This window comes from Vigna unguiculata, chromosome 11 (assembly GCF_037176805.1).
Source record: "Vigna unguiculata cultivar grain cowpea cultivar isolate G323 ecotype 2 chromosome 11, ASM3717680v1, whole genome shotgun sequence".
Lineage (NCBI taxonomy): Eukaryota > Viridiplantae > Streptophyta > Magnoliopsida > Fabales > Fabaceae > Vigna > Vigna unguiculata.
In genome coordinates, this window is record NC_140802.1 from 33,961,528 (window position 1) to 33,981,922 (window position 20,395).

A 20,395-nucleotide genomic window follows, 5' to 3' on the forward strand; every position below is an offset into this window, starting at 1 on the left:
TGGTTCTTGATTCAATCATCTTTAATTTGAATATAAATACAAAATTTTTGAAGCTTTACACAAGCTGCAGTTTTATTTCTAAAATCCCAAATCGTTTGAAATGTGATTTATAAAGCATGAGATTGAATGTGATCTTGTTATATTATGTATGAAATGGAAAACATGACTGTATGGTTGGTGGTGGTTTGGCATGAGAATTGAATGCTTGATATGACATGTAGATTTTGTTGGTAAAAGAGTTTCAAGGGAAACTCTTGGTGATGGTGGTTAGTGTATACCTTGATATATGAAATGTATAGATAAAGGAAGGTATCCTGAACTCTAAAAATTATTCACACTCACATAGAGTAGAATAATTTATATGGTGAGAGTGGCAGGAGGTCCTAGTCTTGGGACATATATTAGAGGATTAACCCTATGTGTGTCTAGACTCTGCAGAGTTTAGAAGTCAGCACAGGCGCATACTTCCTTTAGAATTCTATATCAAGAGTATGATCCGGATATTGAATCATAGAGTCTTGAAATTGGTTGCTTTCACATGATTTGGGTGCCTACTGCTTTGTCTGTGCATAATATGATCTGACTATTGATTTGCTCTATAACTAAAACAATTTTTGCTCTAGCTTACCCTTTCTTTTGGTGTATGTTTCTTTGCTTGGTTTCTCTTTTTTGCAATGATCACCAATTTATTGGTGTGAGCAGATGTGGAAACCTCTGGAGGTACTTAGGGGTAGAGATGTTGCTGTGTAAAGTGGTCCCCATGATCTGGGTTATGGCTCACAATTGAGCCCTTTTGAAGAACTCTTAGTTTGTTTTAAATTCCTTGCTCCCTAAGCAATTCTTTTGCAAAACAATAGTACTCTTGTGTTATGTTTTATGACATCATGGTGTGCCTAAACTTTCATTCCAAGTATATTATGGATAACTGTAATAGTTAGTACATATATGTTTCATGTCATGTGCTATTTTATATTATAATTATGTGATGCTTAATTTTAGTAGATTACTCTATTATAAATGGATGTCACACTAACAATTTAAGAAACTACTCTATTATACATGAACTTTTAGAAACTATGATTCTCAAATTATATTATTAGAAGAGTTTAAGAACTTACTTGGATCTATTGCAAAATTCTCTTAATCAATGTTTTTCCTTCTCTTACTTCTCTTTCATGACTTTTTGATGATATAGAATTACCAAATACAAAATCTTCTCCTGTCAAAATCACTTCTCTTATTTTCTTTTTCGTTCTCTTTTGAAACATAAGACTCTTTAACTTTTCAGGAGCAACAGTCATATTTTACTTCTAATATTTTAAAAACTTTAATAAAATATTATAATAACTCTATGGAATGAGAAATGAGAGAATTAATTTAATAATTCTAAAAAAATCCTCATAATTTTAATATATTTATATTCTAATAATCATCATGTTAGAATCTATATATTAATTTTATTCTTTAAATTACATGAATCAAATATTAAATTAATATAATTTAACCATTAAAATGAATAAAATTATTAAAATATTTTTTTTCTTAAAATTTTTTTTGATATTTTTTAATAATAGTATTTAATAATAATTCGTGTTTATTTTAAATTGTAAAAATATAATAAAGGGAGAATAAGTGTTTTCGTTAGTAAATTATTATTAAATAATAAAAAAATAATGCAACTTGTGGTACTTGCTAAACTAAACCTTGGAGTGGTGGTTCCTGTGCTGGAAGTTAGAAGAAGCTAAAACCCTTCCATGGTGTTTTCTGCATCTTCGTAACTCAAACCAAAACCATGGTGGGTCCGATTCTTCGTTCTCTCTGGTCTTCTACCAGAAAATCCTTCACCCCTTCTTCCCCTCCTTTATCACACTCGCGCTTCTTCTCTCGCGCCTTCGCCGCCGCTCCCGCCGTCGACCCCGCCGCCGCAACCAGCGCCTCCTCCATCGACCCCAGCCGCCTCCGCAACGTGGCCGTGATCGCCCATGTAGACCACGGCAAGACAACGCTCATGGACCGCCTCCTCCGCCAGTGCGGCGCCGACATTCCCCACGAGCGCGCCATGGACTCCATCTCGCTAGAGCGCGAGCGCGGCATCACCATTGCCTCTAAGGTCCGCGCCCTAATTTCAATTATCCAACGCCTCGACCACGTTTTCAATCGAATCGGATAGATCGATATGAATTCGAGAATGCTAACGACGTCTGGTTGATTTTTCAGGTTACGTCTGTTACGTGGAAGGAGAACGAGCTGAACATGGTTGATACTCCCGGGCACGCTGATTTTGGTGGCGAGGTGAGGTTTTCAACGGAATATTGTCCCAATTAATCTGGAACTACGTGTAGTTGTCAAGTTCATGTTTTTTTATGGATTTTTTTTTTCATAAACCTTCTAGCAGAAGAAAATGAAAAGAAATAGGCTGTTTGGTACAGTTCTTTAAGCACTTCTAGTGGAGAAAAATAAGAAGGAAAACATGAACCACCATTTCCATAAGCTAGAAGCTAATTTATAGGAACTGTTTCATATAGCTTTTTTAAGTTTTAAATTTTTATCAACTTGTGTATAAGCTAAATTTAGTTTATAGAAAAACTTAGTTCATATTTCTCTTTCTCTTAAAAAGTATATATCAATAAGCTTGTCCACACATGTCCAAAATAAAGTGTGTTCTATAAATTAAAATTAACTTATGCATATACTAACTTGTGAAGGTTTTATGGTATCTGCTTCTTCAAAATAAAAAATGTAAGAGTTAGTTTTATCTTATTGAATATTTATAGGGAAATTCATCCAAACATGTCTTTAGTTCAGCATGTTTGATTGCAAAAATGGAAAGTGCTTCTTTTAATTCAAAACTATTATAACGAGGTGATGATTTGAACAAAGCTTGTCATTGTCACTGAAGATGCCCTTTTGTTTTAAGTTTTCTGCAAATATGAATTTGAAAGTATTGAGCTGTTGTTAATTGGTGGCCTATATGCTGTTGTTGTGCAATCCGGTTGCTCATCTCATTTTTATGATTGGTTGATGTGTAGGTTGAGCGTGTTGTTGGGATGGTGGAGGGAGCAATTTTAGTTGTTGATGCTGGTGAAGGTCCTCTTGCACAAACGAAGTTTGTTCTGGCAAAGGCCTTGAAGTATGGGTTGCGACCTATTCTTCTTTTAAACAAAGTAGACCGTCCTTCAGGTAGTCATCAAGGATTCTCAGCTGTTACTTGAAATATGTTGAAATAATTATTAAATTTATGTTAGAGTAATTATTAAGTCTAAAATAGGGAGTGGTGTGTTGGGAACTACTTCCAGCTGTATTTATAAGTCTAGTGCACTCTATGAGTTGTACTTCGGTATTTAGGGTAGTCTTTTGATCTTTCATCTTCCATTGTATCAGTTTTTATCATTAGAAATAGAAGGTTATGAGAGGGATCTAATAAGACCCTCCAATTGTGTATTATCCTTTTATTTTCACATGGTATCAGAGCAGGTGATTTAAGTTTCTTTCGGTCTTGTTTGTGTTTCTCGCCGGCGGCTGCCGGAGTCAAGTCTTTCAAAGACTCATGTCTGAAGTATCTCAATGTGATCCCGCTCTGGTTTCTGTCTGGTCTGTCCACCGGCACTTGTTGCCGCTAGGGTTGTCCGCCGCCATCCGCCACTATTCATCACTGTCTGCAGCTGTCCACTGCCATAAAACACTATCCAAAGCTACCCGCTGCCACTGTTCTCTAAATCGTCGCTGTCTGCCACTGTTCCGCTGCCGTCCGCCACTGTTCGCCGCCGGCCGTCGTCTCTGGCCACCTCAGTTTTCGCCGGCGACCACTTGATCTGGAGTGCCTCTCCGAGCGACAGCCACCCTCACCGGTGCCGAAACCAAACACTCATCCACGCGCCGCCACACGCCACGTTTTCTCTGCTGCGAACAGGCGCGTGCATTCCACGCGCCGCCTTCTGCTGCTTGGAACGTCACGGCGCCACCTCCATAGTGTTCGTCGGAGCCTCCTTTGTCGGTTCTCACCTTCAAAAATTCATTTCGGTGAAGTCCAGAAGCCACCCTTGTGAAAGTCCCGCTAGGTTTTTTGGTTTTCCTGTACTGTTTAGCATTTCCTCACTGTTTACCAAAGTTAATGGTTGGAGGTTGCTCACGGCGTGAGGGGGAGTCTGTTTATGGTCATTATGTCTTCACGAACTTGCTTCTGCTGCTATGCATATACTGTCTGCCTTGCCAGCCACGCCGTTCAATACATGTATTGTCTATTTGCCATTGTCCACGCTCGATGGTAATCTTATAGTCTGCTACAATGTGTAGCAATCAGCCACTGTTGGGTCTGCTGCAGTTTGTCACAATCAGCCACTGTTGGCCACCATCTGTTCTGATGGCAATCTAGTCTGCCGCAGTTTGTCGCTGTCAGCCACTGCTAGCCACCATCCATTGTTGATGGTAATATTGTCTGGCCGCAGTTTGTTGCTGTCTGCCACTGTTGGCTGCCATTTGTTGATGGTAATCTTGTCTGCCGCAGTCTATCGCTGCTTACCACTGATTGCTGCCAGCCCAAGATCGATGTTTGCTGCCAGCCAAGATTGATGTCCGCTGGCCTTGTCATATGGCAGTGAGTAACCTTCTTTGTCACAGAAACATCTCCAAATATTTTGTGAAGCAAGATGTCTACTTTGCAATTTGTGCTCAAATCGTCTCTACCAGTGGAGTTATGTGGACTTAATTGTTCTTTTGGTTTTGATAGCACACTCTTGAAGTCCATTATAGTCATCCAATTCCTGTAGTTTTTTGGCTGTGTCAAGGTTCCCATATCTATTGTCTCATCTAAGAAAAAAATTGTCAAAGAAGTTTGTACTATGTTTGTCAGATCAAATCAGCTTGCAAATGTGCTGACAGAAGAACTTGGATTGAGTTTATCTATTCCAAGCTTGGGACATACAATATGTATGCTCCAGCTTGAGGGGGAGTGTTGAAATAATTATTAAATTTATGTTAGAGTAATTATTAAGTCTAAAATAGGGAGTGGTGTGTTGGGAACTACTTCCAGCTGTATTTATAAGTCTAGTGCACTCTATGAGTTGTACCTAGGTATTTAGGGTAGTCTTTTGATCTTTCATCTTCCATTGTATTAGTTTTTATCATTATAAATAGAAGGTTATGAGAGGGATCTAATAAGACCCTCCAATTGTGTATTATCCTTTTATTTTCACAAAATAGAATTGGTTTAATTGCCCAATTGGACACCTTGCTATCAATTTCTTGAATTTCGTCCCCCCTTTATTTTTTTTACTGTGCAATTTTGATCTCCCACTATTTGAATTGTTTAGTTTGGTCCTTTATTAACTTGACATCTGATATCTTATGGAGTTTTTGGCATGGCATTAGAGTGCCGATATACATTAGCATTTATGTAAAAGTATTGGATGTGATTTTTATAAGGGGATCAAAAATTCAGGAAAAAATGGGGGTGCGCAAATTCAAGAAATGGATATGATATGTAGACCTAAAATGCAGTTAAGCTGATAAAATTTATGTTGATGGTTATATATTTCTTATTTGTATCTATTGGGTACTTCGGTAGCTGTAAATTGTGACATAACTCTTGTAATTTTAATTTTTTTATACAGTTACTGAAGAGACATGTGATGAAGTTGAGAGCCTGGTGTTTGATCTATTTGCCAACCTGGGTGCTACAGGTAAAAAAATGGAAATATCTCATAATTATAGTTATTTATACTTGAATGTTATGTAGTCTAAACTCCGTTCTCTGGGATTTGATTATTATTGTACTTGTGTGTATAGAGGAACAACTAGACTTTCCTGTTCTTTATGCTTCTGCTAAAGAAGGATGGGCGTCCACCACATTTACCAAGGATCCTCCTGCAGAGACCAAAAATATGTCACAGTTGCTTGATGCAGTTGTAACACATGTCCCACCACCAAATGCAAACACTGATGCGCCTTTCCAAATGCTGGTTAGTATTTAGAATTTTGATAAATTTTTTTATTTTTATTTTCTAAGGAGTTGCCCTTTTGGGCAGTTGTCTTGTTGATTCAGTGTTTCTTTCCTTTTGTTTCCAACACACTTATTTCTTATATCAAGTGCAATTTTTACTGAGGATTCAGATGACTCAATTCTAATTACCATTGCCTATGATGCATGGATGCTATACTAGTATCGGACACAACACATCTTTGATATGTTGATTTGTCTCATCATGAGAAATATATTCAACCATGTTTGGATTATGTATTTGTGCATATATATTATTCACCAAATAAAATAAATGCTATTGTATTCTTTTTAAAAGCCATACTAAACTTGAAAATCGTTACTAAATATTATCCAAATTGGGCATTGGTAAACATAAAATAGAAATAGTAAATTGCTACTATTGCCTACTACCTAGTAATAGGAATAGTATCAATTTATTTCCTTTCTTTAAATGAGACAACTTCCATATTTGGTTCATCAAGAGAGAATGTTGCCACTCAAAGGTTGTCATCAACATCTAAGTCATCCCATCCCATGCATCTCCACTAATGTCCCACAACTTAGTGCTCTCTTGGTCATATTCACTTTTCCTAGCCAAAAGCCGCTAATTAGTATGCACATAAATCAATTCTTCAACTCTTTTGGGATTCAACTTATTTATTTTAATGAATGAATGAATAAATAGGTGCTCCAATTTCTTTCACAACAAGATGATGAGAAAGGTTGCACAAGAAACTTTAATGCTAGCTTTTGAAGGAGAGGGACAAAAGAACCATGCATCACTCATGAAGATTTAGGATCCAATGTCTACCTATCTTTAGTTGAGTCAAAAGAAGCAAAGTAATTTGATTTTGATGAGAAGTCAACCTATTCAAGTGCAACCTTTCTTTTATCCTCACTAGTTGTGAAAAACCTTTTCCAACACTTATTCCTCTCCCTGGAAATCTCTTCATCCTCATGTTGGGGATCCTATTTGAAGTCTTTTGAAGCCATTATTCACTATAATACCTATAAATACAAATTGAGAAAGAAATTATATCATTAAAGTTAGTAATTGTCTAATTATTTACATAAAATATTATTGATAGGATTAATTTACCTAGTAGGATTTAGAGAGTTAGCCATGTAATAGAGAGGAATACAACTTTCAGTCCACCTAGCAATTAGTACATTATAACAACTTCATAGACCAAATGAGGCGTGGGGCTATCTATATCATAAGCTCTAAGCATGTTATAGATAGGCTTTGTCAAAGCTTAGATATATGCAAATTTGTCCCACCATACAATATTCAAAATGAGGTGTTTGACATGTTGAGCCTTGCTCACATCATTCTCTTTATAAGAACTCCATTCTTTGCTAATAACCATGGATTGCAAGGAATGTTTCTAAGATTTAAATCTTCTCATCATCGTTATAAGATGCAAAACATTTATCCGCAACAACAAGCAACAATAAACAAATATGATGTCACATAATAAGGGTTTCATGCAAGGTTGGAAACTGTTAGAAGTGGGCTTTAAGCCTAACTCAACCCCACAAAATCGGCTTGTAAGGTGAGGTTTGCACCTCACTTATATATTGTGAATTGGCCTTATCTCTAGTCGATGTGGAACTTCCGACACACCCCCTCACGCCGAGGTATCTCGTGCATGGGACAAGAAATTAGTGGGTGGTCCGTTAACGGTCCGATATTGGGTGAAACAGAATGTCCAAGAAAGTTCGCTAGGATAGGCTTTAACCTGGTTCTGATACCATGTTAGAAGTGGGCTTTAAGCCTAACTCAACCCCACAAAACCGGCTTGTAAGGTGAGGTTTGCACCTCACTTATATATTGTGAATTGGCCTTATCTCTAGTCGATGTGGAACTTCCAACAGAAACTAACTCATTAGAATAGAACATTCTATCTATGAGAGCTTTGAGATTGTCTTTCTCTTCTAAGTTGAATGCCCTCTCCATACATAAGTTGAATGTTCCTTTATCCAATAAACTAACATAAGTTCATAAAATGATATAATCAACTTGTTGACCATCTTTGAAAAAAACTTGGAATTTTTAAGTTAGAACTAGAAGAATTTGATATTGTTGCCGACATATTTTACGGAGTCATCTAAGTATAAGATGTTTGGCCTCTTATAATTAAATAATATAAGAGGAAAACTAGGATTTAGATTGTTTAGTAGGACTGAATTGTTTTAACAGTTATTAATTATTTTAGCAGTTACTAGTAGGGTAATCGTATCTAAGCAGTTATTAGTAAAATAGGAGGAAGGGGGCTTGTTTATACTTATTTATACTTGAAGCATGTGGAGACATTCTTCCAGAATCGACTATCTAATATCACTTTTCAACTTTTCTCCCCTTTTGTGAAGTTCCAAACTTGCTTTTTCCACTTTTCAAAGCTAAACATGGTTAATAATGATGCTTTCAATTTATGAAGACAAGCTACAGTTAAACAAACCGTGGCAAATATCGTCATACTCGGTCTTATCAAGTCTCTTACTTTTGTGAACTTCTTCAACATAGTAATTAACATTGTTCTACCATAAATGTTGGTGATAATCTTTCTTCCCTTCTTGATAGTCAATTGATGGACCTTCAAATTCTTTTCAAAATCTTCAACTATCAAATCAATACAATGTGCAACACATGAAGTCCAATACAATTGCTCCCTTTTTTGCATTAACAAGTCTGCGTTGAAATTTGTAGCATTATCATAATCACTTGCACTACATTTTCTTCTCCATCAAATTCCACAACATCATCCAACATCTTAAATACTTTATCAGTTGTTATTGAAATGTCTGAGATGTCAAGTGCATAAAGAAAAATAGTCCCCTAAGGACTATTCACCTAGAAGTTACAAATAGAATGCCTTTTTTAATCAATTTGATTTATAGTTACTTGGAGTCCCGCTTACTACTACCAACTCTTTATTTTCCTTTAAAACCAAAAACCCTTTGTCCTTCAAGCCCTTCACTTTCTTCGGTCTTTATTAATTATATTTAACTTTCTTTTCTTCAATGAAGCCTCCTTAGCTTCTGCAACTATTTTCATCATCAAAACTTTTATTTCTTCAAAAACAAAAGCATAAGGTTTTGAATCCTCCCTACTTCTAGCAAGATGGCGTTTGAATCTAAACATTCCTACACTCACTATCTTTGAGCAATAATTACATTTCACTTTTCTACCATTGCTATTAATATCTGTCCCGTGTTTCCATCCAATATCTACCCTATTTCTTGGAGCATTTTTACTTCTACTTTTATTAGATTAGGATACACTTGGGTTGGTCTCAATTGAATTTGATCCATTCCTATACATTCTTTAAATTGATCCCTAATTTTAGTTTTCAACTACAATATTAAAAAGCATATTATACAATTATTAAAAAAAGGGAAATTAAAATACCTAATTCCTAATTGTAAAATTCTATTAAAAAAATAATATATATTACCTTTCCTTCTTAAATGCTGCCGTAGAGCCTTCTAGACCCATGAAGGATATTATGAGTTTGTTGTCTTGCCTTTTGGATTCACCAATGCCCCTTCCACCTTTCAATCTCTTATGAATGAGGTGCTAAAGTCGTATTTGATGAAATTTGTGCTAGTTTTCTATGACAATATTCTGGTTTATAGTAAGGGTGAGGAAGAACATTGGAGGCATTTACGGGCTGTTTTGGCTTTGTTAAAAGGAGAAATCAATTGTTTGCCAATAAGAAAGAATGTACTCTGAGCCAAAATCAGTTGGAGTAATTAGGTCATATCATTCCAGAAAAGGGAGTACTAGGCTTGTGGCTTTCCTCTGCCAAACTCTATTTCATAGGGCGCAAACTAAGTGAGTATATGAGGGAGAATTAAGTGTGGGTTGATATATCGATGGATTTAGTCGAAGGGCTTCCCAAGGTTCAAGGAAAAGATGTCATCTTAGTAGTGGTTGACAAATTGATTAAATACGCGTATTTCCTTGCATTTAGCCACCCTTTTTTACTACAAAGGTGGTTGCCAAAATTTTCTTCATCGAGGTAGTTAAGTTGCACGAGTTTCCCTCTTCTATTGTATCAGGCTTTGACAAAATATTCCTTAGCCACTTTTGGTCATCATTGTTCAAATTTGTCAACACTTCAAGTTTAGCTTTGTTTACCGTCCCCAAACATATGGCCAAACCAAGGTAGTCAACCGAAGCTTAGAGACTTATCTGTGGTATCTCACTGGAACTAAACCTTAGCAATGGCCTAAGTGGTTGAGTTGGGCTGAGTTCTGGTTTAACACTAACTACAACAACTCTCTGAAATCAACTCCTTTCAAAGCATTGTGTGGCCACTGATGACAAGGACCAAATGTTACATGATCTCAAAGGAAATTTGGCACAGCACATAATCAAATGAAGAAGTATGTTGGCCAATCTAGACTACCACTATCCTTAGCTATTTGTGATTAGGTGTATCTCAAATTACAACCATATAGGCTGTGATCATTGGCTCTGAAGAGAAATGAGAAGCGGGTTAACATTTTTTATGGTCCTTATCAGATTACAGAACAAATTGGAGTAGTTGTGTTAGGCCTCTTATAAGTAAATATTAGAGGAGAGTCAGAATCTGGATTTTTTAACAGGACTGAATTGTTTTAAAAGTTATTAATTATTTTAGCAGTTATTGGTAGGGACAAGTGTAACTGCCTCGAAGCAGAATAAAAAAATAGGAGTGGGGGATTGGGGGACAGTTTTTCAGTTTTTTTCTGAAGTGGGTTTCGGAAAGGGAGAAACCAAGCTCTCAACATCTTGGAAGGGAACCTTTGCACTCAATCAATTTTACATTGTTCGTTAGTATATGTAATTCCATATCAGTTCAATTGAATAAAATTCAGTTTTTATTCTCATACCAGTTGGTGTCTATCATAATATTGCCTCTGTTTAAAATAAATAAAATAAATAATAGGAAAGAATGAAAAAAGTAGTCTATAAAGGAAAAAAAAAAAAACTTTAGGAAGAAGACAAAAAAGAAACAAAAAATATACTATGTCAAGCACTCCCTGCAAACACTGACAAGAATAAAAATATTGAACATGAGCACCGCTTCAAATAGTTTTCTGTCCACTTCATATTGTTTTCATGGCTGCACCACATCAAATAATTTTCATTTACTACAATTTTTGATGGAAAATTGAAAGTGACGTTTCATGTGTACAATTTTATCCTTCAAAGTTGTTCTGATAACAAACTTAGTTTATCAATTTCTATTATGTGTATCTGCCCACTCTATTATATTCTCTCAATCTAAAAGAAATTAGAAAATGAATCCTTCAAAACCGTGACTATTTATTCTGATTTTAAAAGCTGTTATGCATATCTGTGCCTGATATTTGCATATCTTTTTTTGTTATTCACACTTCAAATAAGTATTTTAGACGTATCTGTGCTAGATATGTCTTCAACATGGATACGCTGGATTCATGAGCGTGTTAGGGGATTACAGACTATTGTGGACATTACACAGGGTCCTTGTTCATCACTAAGATAATCTACCTTATACAAATAATACGTGTTACAGCTAATTTTAGCCTTGTAGGAGCCCACAGGTTAAAAGCATAATGGCTTTAGAAATCTGTTTCTCTTGTATCCTCTTTGAATTATTTGTTCATTTACTTTTTATATGCATACTTGGGATCAGTGAAATACCATGCTTAATAGTGCTTTTCAGGTTTCAATGATGGAACGTGATTTCTATCTTGGGCGAATTTTGACTGGACGCATATCATCTGGGGTTGTTCGTGTTGGTGACCGGGTTCATGGGCTACGGAATAAAGATTCTGGCGCTGAAAAGATTGAAGATGGAAAGGTTTGTGGGTGTAGAAGCGTGGAATTGCTATTATAGATTGGTACTAATAATATTATTGTTGGTAATCTTCAGCTAATATGTAATTTGTGAAGTTAACCAGTAATTACTCTTTTTTTTCTTTTCGCATTCTATTGCTGTATTTGTAGAACTTGGTGGTGGTATTATTGCATACATTTTAAACGTTTGTGTTATCTGTCATGAGAAAATCTGACATAATGCACTTTTGAATTCCAACTATTTATTGTTTAGGAAGAATGTTTTCATTTATTCTTAGTGGGGTGTCTTTTATTGCCAAATATCTAACACATACTTTTTACTGGTTTAGAATAAAGTGCGTAATAAGCAAGTAACCTTTACATTACATATGTCTAATATTTCCATCCAAACATATATTAACATTGAATTTTACGACTAGCAGGGAAATCAACAGTAAATCCATCATTGAAATCAACATTTTACAGTTAGTGTCTGTGAAAAGGTCAATAATTGTCATGCTTAGATATCATTCATGTTCTTAATCAACACTTTATGGAACATAATCTATGATTTTTAAACATGTAGGTAGATATATGTTTTTTTGTTCTTTAGATTTATTGTATGCTCTTGGCAATTAAAAGTCATAGTTATGTTCAAAATGTAGAGAAATCATAAGAACTAAGAAATTCCTTAAAGTACTAATTATTTACAAATGGCTTGAACGGAAGTGTAGTTTTTTTTGTTTTTTTTTGCTAAAAAGTAATAGCTTATATTAGATTATGATATCTTGACCTTCTACTGGAAGCTCCAGTTTTATACGATTTTTCATTTTTTAGGTGGTGAAACTGATGAAAAAGAAGGGTACAAACATGGTTCTAACTGATTGTGCTGGAGCTGGTGATATAATATCAATTGCTGGCCTGTCCAGTCCATCAATAGGCCATACAGTGGCAACTGTGGAGGTATTTAATTTTTCAGTATATACATATGGTTTGGTTCCTTCTTTTTTATGGACATTGATGTCTCCAATACATTTTTTATTTTAAATAGTTATAAGCTAATGAATAGATAAATTTATTTGTATGTTTATAAAAATTATTTGTATTTGATTAATTTTTATAAAATATATTCTCAGCTAACTTAATCTCAGTCTCTGACAATTTAAAGTTTAATTACGAATGTACTTGGATATGTAACTGGGCATTTACTGTTTGTTCAAGTAGTACTTTTTTTTTCCAATAAATTTCCTAACAAAATGGCCATTTGTTTACTGGGTGATATTTTATTAAATTTATATTCAATTCAATATCAACTAAATGTCTTGTATTTCATGAACTTTTCGAGCATGTAATTCATAATTTGAGGAAATGTTTTTTATTATCCCAGATTATGTCTGCTTTACCAACAGTTGAATTGGACCCTCCAACAATTTCTATGACTTTCGGTGTGAATGACTCCCCATTGGCTGGTCGTGACGGCACTCATGTAAGTGGTGTTTGGTGTTTGTCTTACTTTTACTTTCGTTTTCTTCCATCTGTTGCTTGTGTAAAAAGCTTTGGGTATGCTTCACAAGTCCCAACTTCCCAACTCACACCTACCCTTTGTTTTCTTTAAATTAAAGCAGTATTTTCTAGCTTTTGCATAAAAAAATATGATATGCTTGTACTTGTTGGTTACTTTATTGAGTATAGGTTAATGATGAACTTTTCTGTAGTTGACTGGGGGGAGAATTGGTGATCGACTAATGGCTGAAGCTGAAACCAACCTTGCCATTAATGTGCTTCCTGGCTTATCAGAATCGTTTGAAGTTCAGGGAAGAGGAGAGCTACAGCTAGGTTTGTTCCTGTTTCTTTTAAATTGTATGATCCTCTGTTGTGTTTATACAAAAACTCCATGATTTTCTGTGCTTACACAGCTGCTTATGGCATCTTTTTTAACAGGTATTTTGATTGAGAATATGAGACGTGAAGGATTTGAGTTATCTGTCTCTCCACCTAAAGTCATGTGAGTTTCTAAGGACTGAATAAGCTCCAAATTATTCGTCTTGTTATCAGCTTTGACATGATTCGGTCTTGCTTGTCTAGCACTCAATATGGGTGTTGCATGCTATTTAAATATTGAGTAAATGCTGGAAGCTTTGTATTTACTGTATATTTGAAAGAATCAAATACTTAAGTGCTTAGTTATAGAAGTCTAATAATACCGTCTTTGAAATAATTGAGGCCTCAGGAATGGTTTCGAATCTAACAGAAATTTTGCAAAAGATAGAAAAGGATATTATATTAGTAATGTGATAATATGATGTGATACAGAACGCTAATAGTCCCTGTTTGCTATTCTAGGTATTGTACAAGTCCCTGCCACATAACAATGCTAATATGATTCCTGAAACATCAACATTCTAATTTGTATTAGCAAATAATGAAGTTCATGAATAACATCCAAGAAGCATGGAACTTGTGTCTTTTAGCATAGTTGTGAAGGCTGATCTTTTATTTTTGTTTTCCATGCAATCACATTGTATGGATTTTTCTTCTCATCCAATGGATCTTGTAAAAGGTTTACCCATTTAAAATATTTGACCTAGCCATTTTTTTGGTACTTTTTAGTGGTTTAATGTTTCTGAATGTGAAGTGATACACTGTACGATGTCTGAGCTCGTGTATCTTTTTATGTTTATGTATACTGGTTTAGTGAACTTTTCTATGGATTTATTAGGTATAAAACTGAAAGTGGTAAAAAGCTTGAGCCCGTAGAAGAAGTTACAATTGAGGTAATAATTCAACTTGCCATTCATCGTATGGTTTTCCAAGAGTTTGAGCTTCTATGTTGTAAAAACTTAATGGATCTATTCCAGGTTAATGATGAGCATGTTGGCTTGGTAATGGAGGCCTTATCTCATAGACGAGCTGAGGTTACTGACATGGGTCCTGTACCTGGAACCGTTGGTCGAACTAGATTGACTTTGACTTGTCCATCAAGGTTAGCTGAGTTATCTTTCTCTCTTGAAGTTATCTTTTTGATCTGTTTTTCACCCAGCCCTTAAATGGTACTAATTTTGGTATTCTATTGTCATAGGTAAAATATATTTGTATTTAGTGGAAATACTATAGATGCATGGTTTTGAAGAAATTGCATTCTCAAGTCTCATGTTTCTTTCTTATTATCCTTCCCTTTGCCATTTCGGGGGAGATGATAACCACTTGTGTTCCTGTTGGCTTTCCAAAATAATCTTGCTCCTGGATGACCATGAAAGAGATAAAGTGGGATGAATCTTTTCAAATATTGGACATCAGTTAAACACACGCTTTATTTTTCTATAATATTTATCTGTCATAAATAGCTTCTGGTATCATGGTTGAATCCAGAAGGCATATCTCACTAATTAATAGTCCTGATTTCTGGTTGCTTCCCTATTGTGGTTGTATCCCAGAGAGTCACTTGAGTAGTTTCTGAAATTCTGTTCATGAACGTTTGTCATCAATGGAGATATAACTGCTTTGGTATGATGGTTCCAGTGATGTCAGATATTATGAAGCATGCAAAAACTTTCATAACTCTTGAATTTGTTTGTTCAGGGGTCTGGTTGGGTACAGGAGTGTGTTCAGCAGTGACACACGTGGAACTGGATTCATGCATCGTGCTTTCCATGGTATCAATTCTCTGCATAAATTAATATCTTTTTCTTTGAACTGGCATGTAATGCTGAGTTTTCAATTTGTTTGCTTTATGTTTTTGCAAATCATGTTATTTAATTGCTTCCACGAGGTTTTACTTATTAAGTGTCAACAGAGCTTATGCTTACTCTCTTATTTTACTAACTCTCCACACTTTGTTTGACCCCCCTTCTTGCAACGGCTTAGTTTGGTATCAGTAGTTTTTTTTAATTATTTTATTTTTTCATAATATGCATGTTATTGTAATGTTGCAGCATATGAACAATTTCGAGGCCCTCTTGGTAATGTCAGGAAAGGAGTACTGGTATGTTTGGCTGCTCATCCTCTACACTTAGTTCCTACTCACACAATATGCATCGTGTTTCGAATCATTAAGCTTGTTTGGGTTGTGTGGTTTTTATTTCCTGTAGTTATCCAATTTTGTTTATTTAATTGAACAGGTGTCCATGGGTTTTGGAACTATCACAGCTCATGCATTGATGAGCTTAGAAGCTCGAGGGATTCTTTTTGTAAATCCTGGAATGGAGGTCAGAATTTGGCATCTTTTTCATGAAATATAATTTATAATTTCTATTTAATGCTAGTTCTTATATTTGTAACTCTGCAGCTAGTGTCTCCGTTACAGTTTTTATTTTTTTAATCTTCCTAGTTCCTCTCAGAAACATAAATTAGTCTTTGTTACCTCTTCGCATAATGTTTTTCCTACTATGGGTTAATGATGTGTTTGCTGTACAAGATGATTTTTTTTTTATTTCATTATGATCCAAGATAACTTTCTGATAGCAATCATTTTGTCCATGTGTTTTTCTTGTCTATACTTAGTTACCATTTATCAGAATAGTCAATGCATTGCATTAACTGCACGAGACCATGTACTTAGAAATCTTTTTATTCTTATTCTTTTTTTCATCTAGGGATTTTGAGACTGCTAAAGATAAATTTAGAAGATGATTTTCAAGTAAAATATATTTTTTTCTATCAATCTAGCTATGATTTTTCTTCCCAAAAATTGTGAGTATTTTATGTTAAATTGTGGTTCAATACTTTTGACCTTGCATTGAAGCTTTTAACAACATAACAATGTGCATCTAGCTTTTTTTTTTTTTTTTCTTTTATTTCATGCATATGCTATGCTGGCTACAGTACTTCTGACTTTGGTTTTGGTTTTCAGACGTATGATGGAATGATTGTTGGAGAGCATTCACGGGATTCAGATCTTGATGTAAGAAGTATTCTTAGCCCGAATGCTAGTTCTATATCAAAGTTGGTGACTCGCTGACAAATTCTGATATTTCAGGTGAATCCAGTGAGGGCCAAAGAACTTACAAATATACGTGCTGCTACCAAAGATGAGAATGTTAGGCTAACTCCCCCTCGCTTGGTATGTATTTTGCCTGGCAAAATTATGCTGTTACGACTTTCTTATTTTTAGACAATGAGAATTCTAATTCTAATAACTACAAAACCAAGTAGGGTTCATGGTTTCTATTCATTCATGCATATTATCCAGCAATTAGTTTTAGGATTCATCATTTGATTAGATCTAGTTAGGAGTTCACATGCTCTGATATTTTTAAGTATCCTACAATTCCTGCTGGAAGTACAAAATTCAAATTAATCTTTACCTTGCCTGACTGAACTATGAAACTTTTTGTTGTTTGTTGATTGTCAGAGATCATACACAATAATTGCTTTAGATAATCCCTTCATAAGCGCAAAATATTTTCTTAACTTTTGTCACAGTTTTCAAATACGAAAGCTTATGAATAAGCATGGAATAATTTTGAATCGAATGGTGACTATCAGTATTCAATTAACTACGTCCTTTTGGCTTCTTGGATTCCACCATGCATTTATGCTTTAGACTTGGCATCGTCACTTTTAGCCTTATTTAGTATGTAATTGAAAAGTAGTTAGCGGAAAGTCAAGCTATATTGCAATGGTTGTAGCTTGTGTACTTACATCTGATGTGGTGTGGTTGCAGATGACACTTGAAGAAGCCATAGGTTATGTAGCTTCCGATGAGCTTATTGAGGTAAATATCTGCATGCAGTTTATTGTCGTCAAAATTATGTTACTTTTTTGTTTTTTTAAAGTTTTAACGTATATGGTGATATTCATTTGACATCAGTAACTTCTATTGATTGTTCTCACTGTTACATTTCTCGTACGTTTAATTTTTGTTCCTGAAGGTTACACCAAAAGCCATTCGTTTACGCAAGAAATACCTTGATGTTAACAAGCGGAAAGCTATGAGTAAAAGGCCAAAGGAGTGAAAGAGAGGACATAAAGTAAAAGGCCAGAGGAATGAGGAGTTTATCCTCGATTAAATTTTGTAAAATTCAGTGTACGATATAGTCCTTACAAGCAATTTTTTTTTTTCTTACCAGGTTCTGCCATAATTAAAGTATTGATTGTATTACAGGTTCCCATGAAAGAAATATTCTTTGATAGTGATAAGTAAGTTAAGTCAATTTTGTATTTTCACAGTAGAGGTTAATAATTGGCCATGGAACAAGTTGCTCATGGTGATGATGCAATATCAAAAACTTTTGTTCAAAAGATTAAACTGTATCTGCTCTGAAAGGGCATTTTATTTGCTCCCCAGTTAATAATGGTTTATTTTTCATGTGGTTGGCTTAATGCCAATGTTTACTATCTTTTTAAGGACATGGTTGGACTAAGAACTTCTAAAAAAGATAGAATGAGATTTTTCTCAAGTTAAAAATCGTTTATGTACAAGTTACTGTCAAGAAGTTTTTGCGTATGGTTTCTCTTTTGAAAAATATTTAATGTCTAGAAATGGTCATAATCTACTGTATCTACTTTTACTATGAGACTAAAGTGAACATCTTTCTTGACTTGTGCTTTTCTCTTAGGTTTTGCGGGAGGGTCAAATGCTTCAATGCATTGTGTTATTATAGATTCATTGACCACATAAACGGATATTAAATATAGCAGCAGCCTAGATAGAAATCTCAAAGCCACATTGACTGAATTAAGTTTCTTCATAAATTTACAATTTTCAATTGAGCTTTTATTAGATTTCTATACTTTATTAAGTACTTAAAAAATTTTAATTTTTAATTAAGTTATTGCTTTTAAAATTATGAAATTACATGTAACAAAATAAAGGAACGAGTAAGATATCATTCATATTATCATTTATTAGTCATATCATCTAATTAATAAAAAAAATTAAAAATAATAATTTAATCAAAAAATGTAATTTATTCTAATGTTATAGAAATTTAATAAAGACTCAATTAAAAATTTTGAATTTTTTTAAATTTATCAGAGTTTGAAACTTAATTTAATCTAAAATATTATACTATTCATTTAAAATACTTGAGTTATAAAAATTTGTAATATTTAATTAATAAAAGAAACGTGTTCAAAATGTTATCAAATTTTAGACGAATGACTCTAAGTTTCCTTAATATATTTTGGTGGTGGTAACAAAAAATATACTACAACATGAAAATTAAATTGCAAATATATAGTACTTTTTTTATGATATTGGACTCGGTCATAGAGAAAAAAAAAGGTTTATGTAATACAGAAAGGTAGGTTTCGTATATTAACAATAGTAATTTATGGTTTCTATTAAGTTACATTGTTATTAAGCATTTGATCGGTTTGAGTATAATTATGCTCCTAGAAAAACATTTTAAAAATTTCCAGACAACTTACAATTTTATATATTTTTAATTTATATTTGATTATTATATGCCATATTAATTTTATTTATTTTTAAGTTAAGTTGCTTAAAGAAATAATTTTCTTAAATGATTTTGAAATATCATATGAGAGTAATCTGATAGAGATATTATAGAACTAGTTTTCATGATTTTTTCTATAAATATTTATGAAAGAAAAAAAAATTTATGCTATATCTAACGACTAAATTAATTTTAGTTAATAAATTAATTAATTTTTTATTCTTTAAACAATTTTTATAGATAAACTCACCTTGATAGGGACTGGAGTTGTTTTAACATCTCTATTGTATTAACCTAAAATCAAGTTCACTCTTAAATGCAAGTTGGACTAAGAAATTTACTTTAGAAATTACTCTAAACGTATGTTTGAAACAAAATTTTAAAATTTAATTTAAAAATACAACAAATTTTGGAAACAAAAGTGAGGTTGAGAAACCAGGATTCACATCAATGAACAGTTAATTATTTATGATGAATGAGCATTGAAGAATCGAATTTAAATTCTAAGCTAACACTCCAACTACATGAGTGAAGTACAGTGAGGCTTTTTATTTATGTCACAAGGCTACCATGATTTCTAGCTCCACCAAATATTACTCTATTTTTGCTTCTAATAATTATATTTGGTAAGCAAAATTTAAATGTTACATTCAATGTTTCACAATTACACTTCTAACCTTATAAATTTCATGACCTATTTTGGGATTGTTTTTGGATTAGTATAAGAAGGATAACAATGATAATAATCACATTTTTCGAATTTAAGAGATAAAGTCAATAAATTATTTATGTAACATATTAAATAATGTATAAGTGATTGTATGCAAGTATTCAGTTTCATTCGCTAAAACTTCGGTGAGTAGTCACATTTTTTACTTGTTTTTCTGTTTTCACCACCATAAAAAGCTTATTTGATTAGTAATCTTCTTCATTATTGCAGTTGATTTTTTCCAAATACAATTATTGTTCCTGAATTACATTGCTTAGATTTTTATTTACACAATAAATCATAAATGAAGATGTACTAAACTAGAAATAGAATTTAGGTTAAAATTATAATCCAAGATGTATTAAACCAATAACAAACTTCATACTAATAATATAGATAAATAACAATTTTCGATCTTTTAATTTTATAATTTTTCTTCTTGAGTTTAGTTTTTATATTTTTTAAAAAATTGTCTAGTTTTCATCTTCACATATATT

General features: G+C 33.7%; 1 protein-coding gene across 1 annotated transcript; it reads left to right on the plus strand.

Annotated features, from left to right (window-relative positions):
* Window positions 1-1,693: 1,693 nt before the first annotated feature.
* On the plus strand, window positions 1,694-18,096 carry EMB2785 (elongation factor family protein). The gene is made up of 19 exons (XM_028055333.2): window positions 1,694-2,110; window positions 2,218-2,292; window positions 3,030-3,180; window positions 5,610-5,678; window positions 5,785-5,957; window positions 11,677-11,814; window positions 12,627-12,752; window positions 13,177-13,275; window positions 13,505-13,625; window positions 13,731-13,794; window positions 14,509-14,563; window positions 14,648-14,772; window positions 15,369-15,442; window positions 15,722-15,771; window positions 15,908-15,994; window positions 16,639-16,689; window positions 16,765-16,848; window positions 17,452-17,502; window positions 17,660-18,096. The coding sequence occupies exons 1-19, from the start codon at window positions 1,793-1,795 to the stop codon at window positions 17,741-17,743; spliced, it is 1,995 nt and encodes a 664-aa protein (XP_027911134.1). The 5' UTR covers window positions 1,694-1,792; the 3' UTR covers window positions 17,744-18,096.
* The last annotated feature ends 2,299 nt before the right edge of the window (window positions 18,097-20,395 follow it).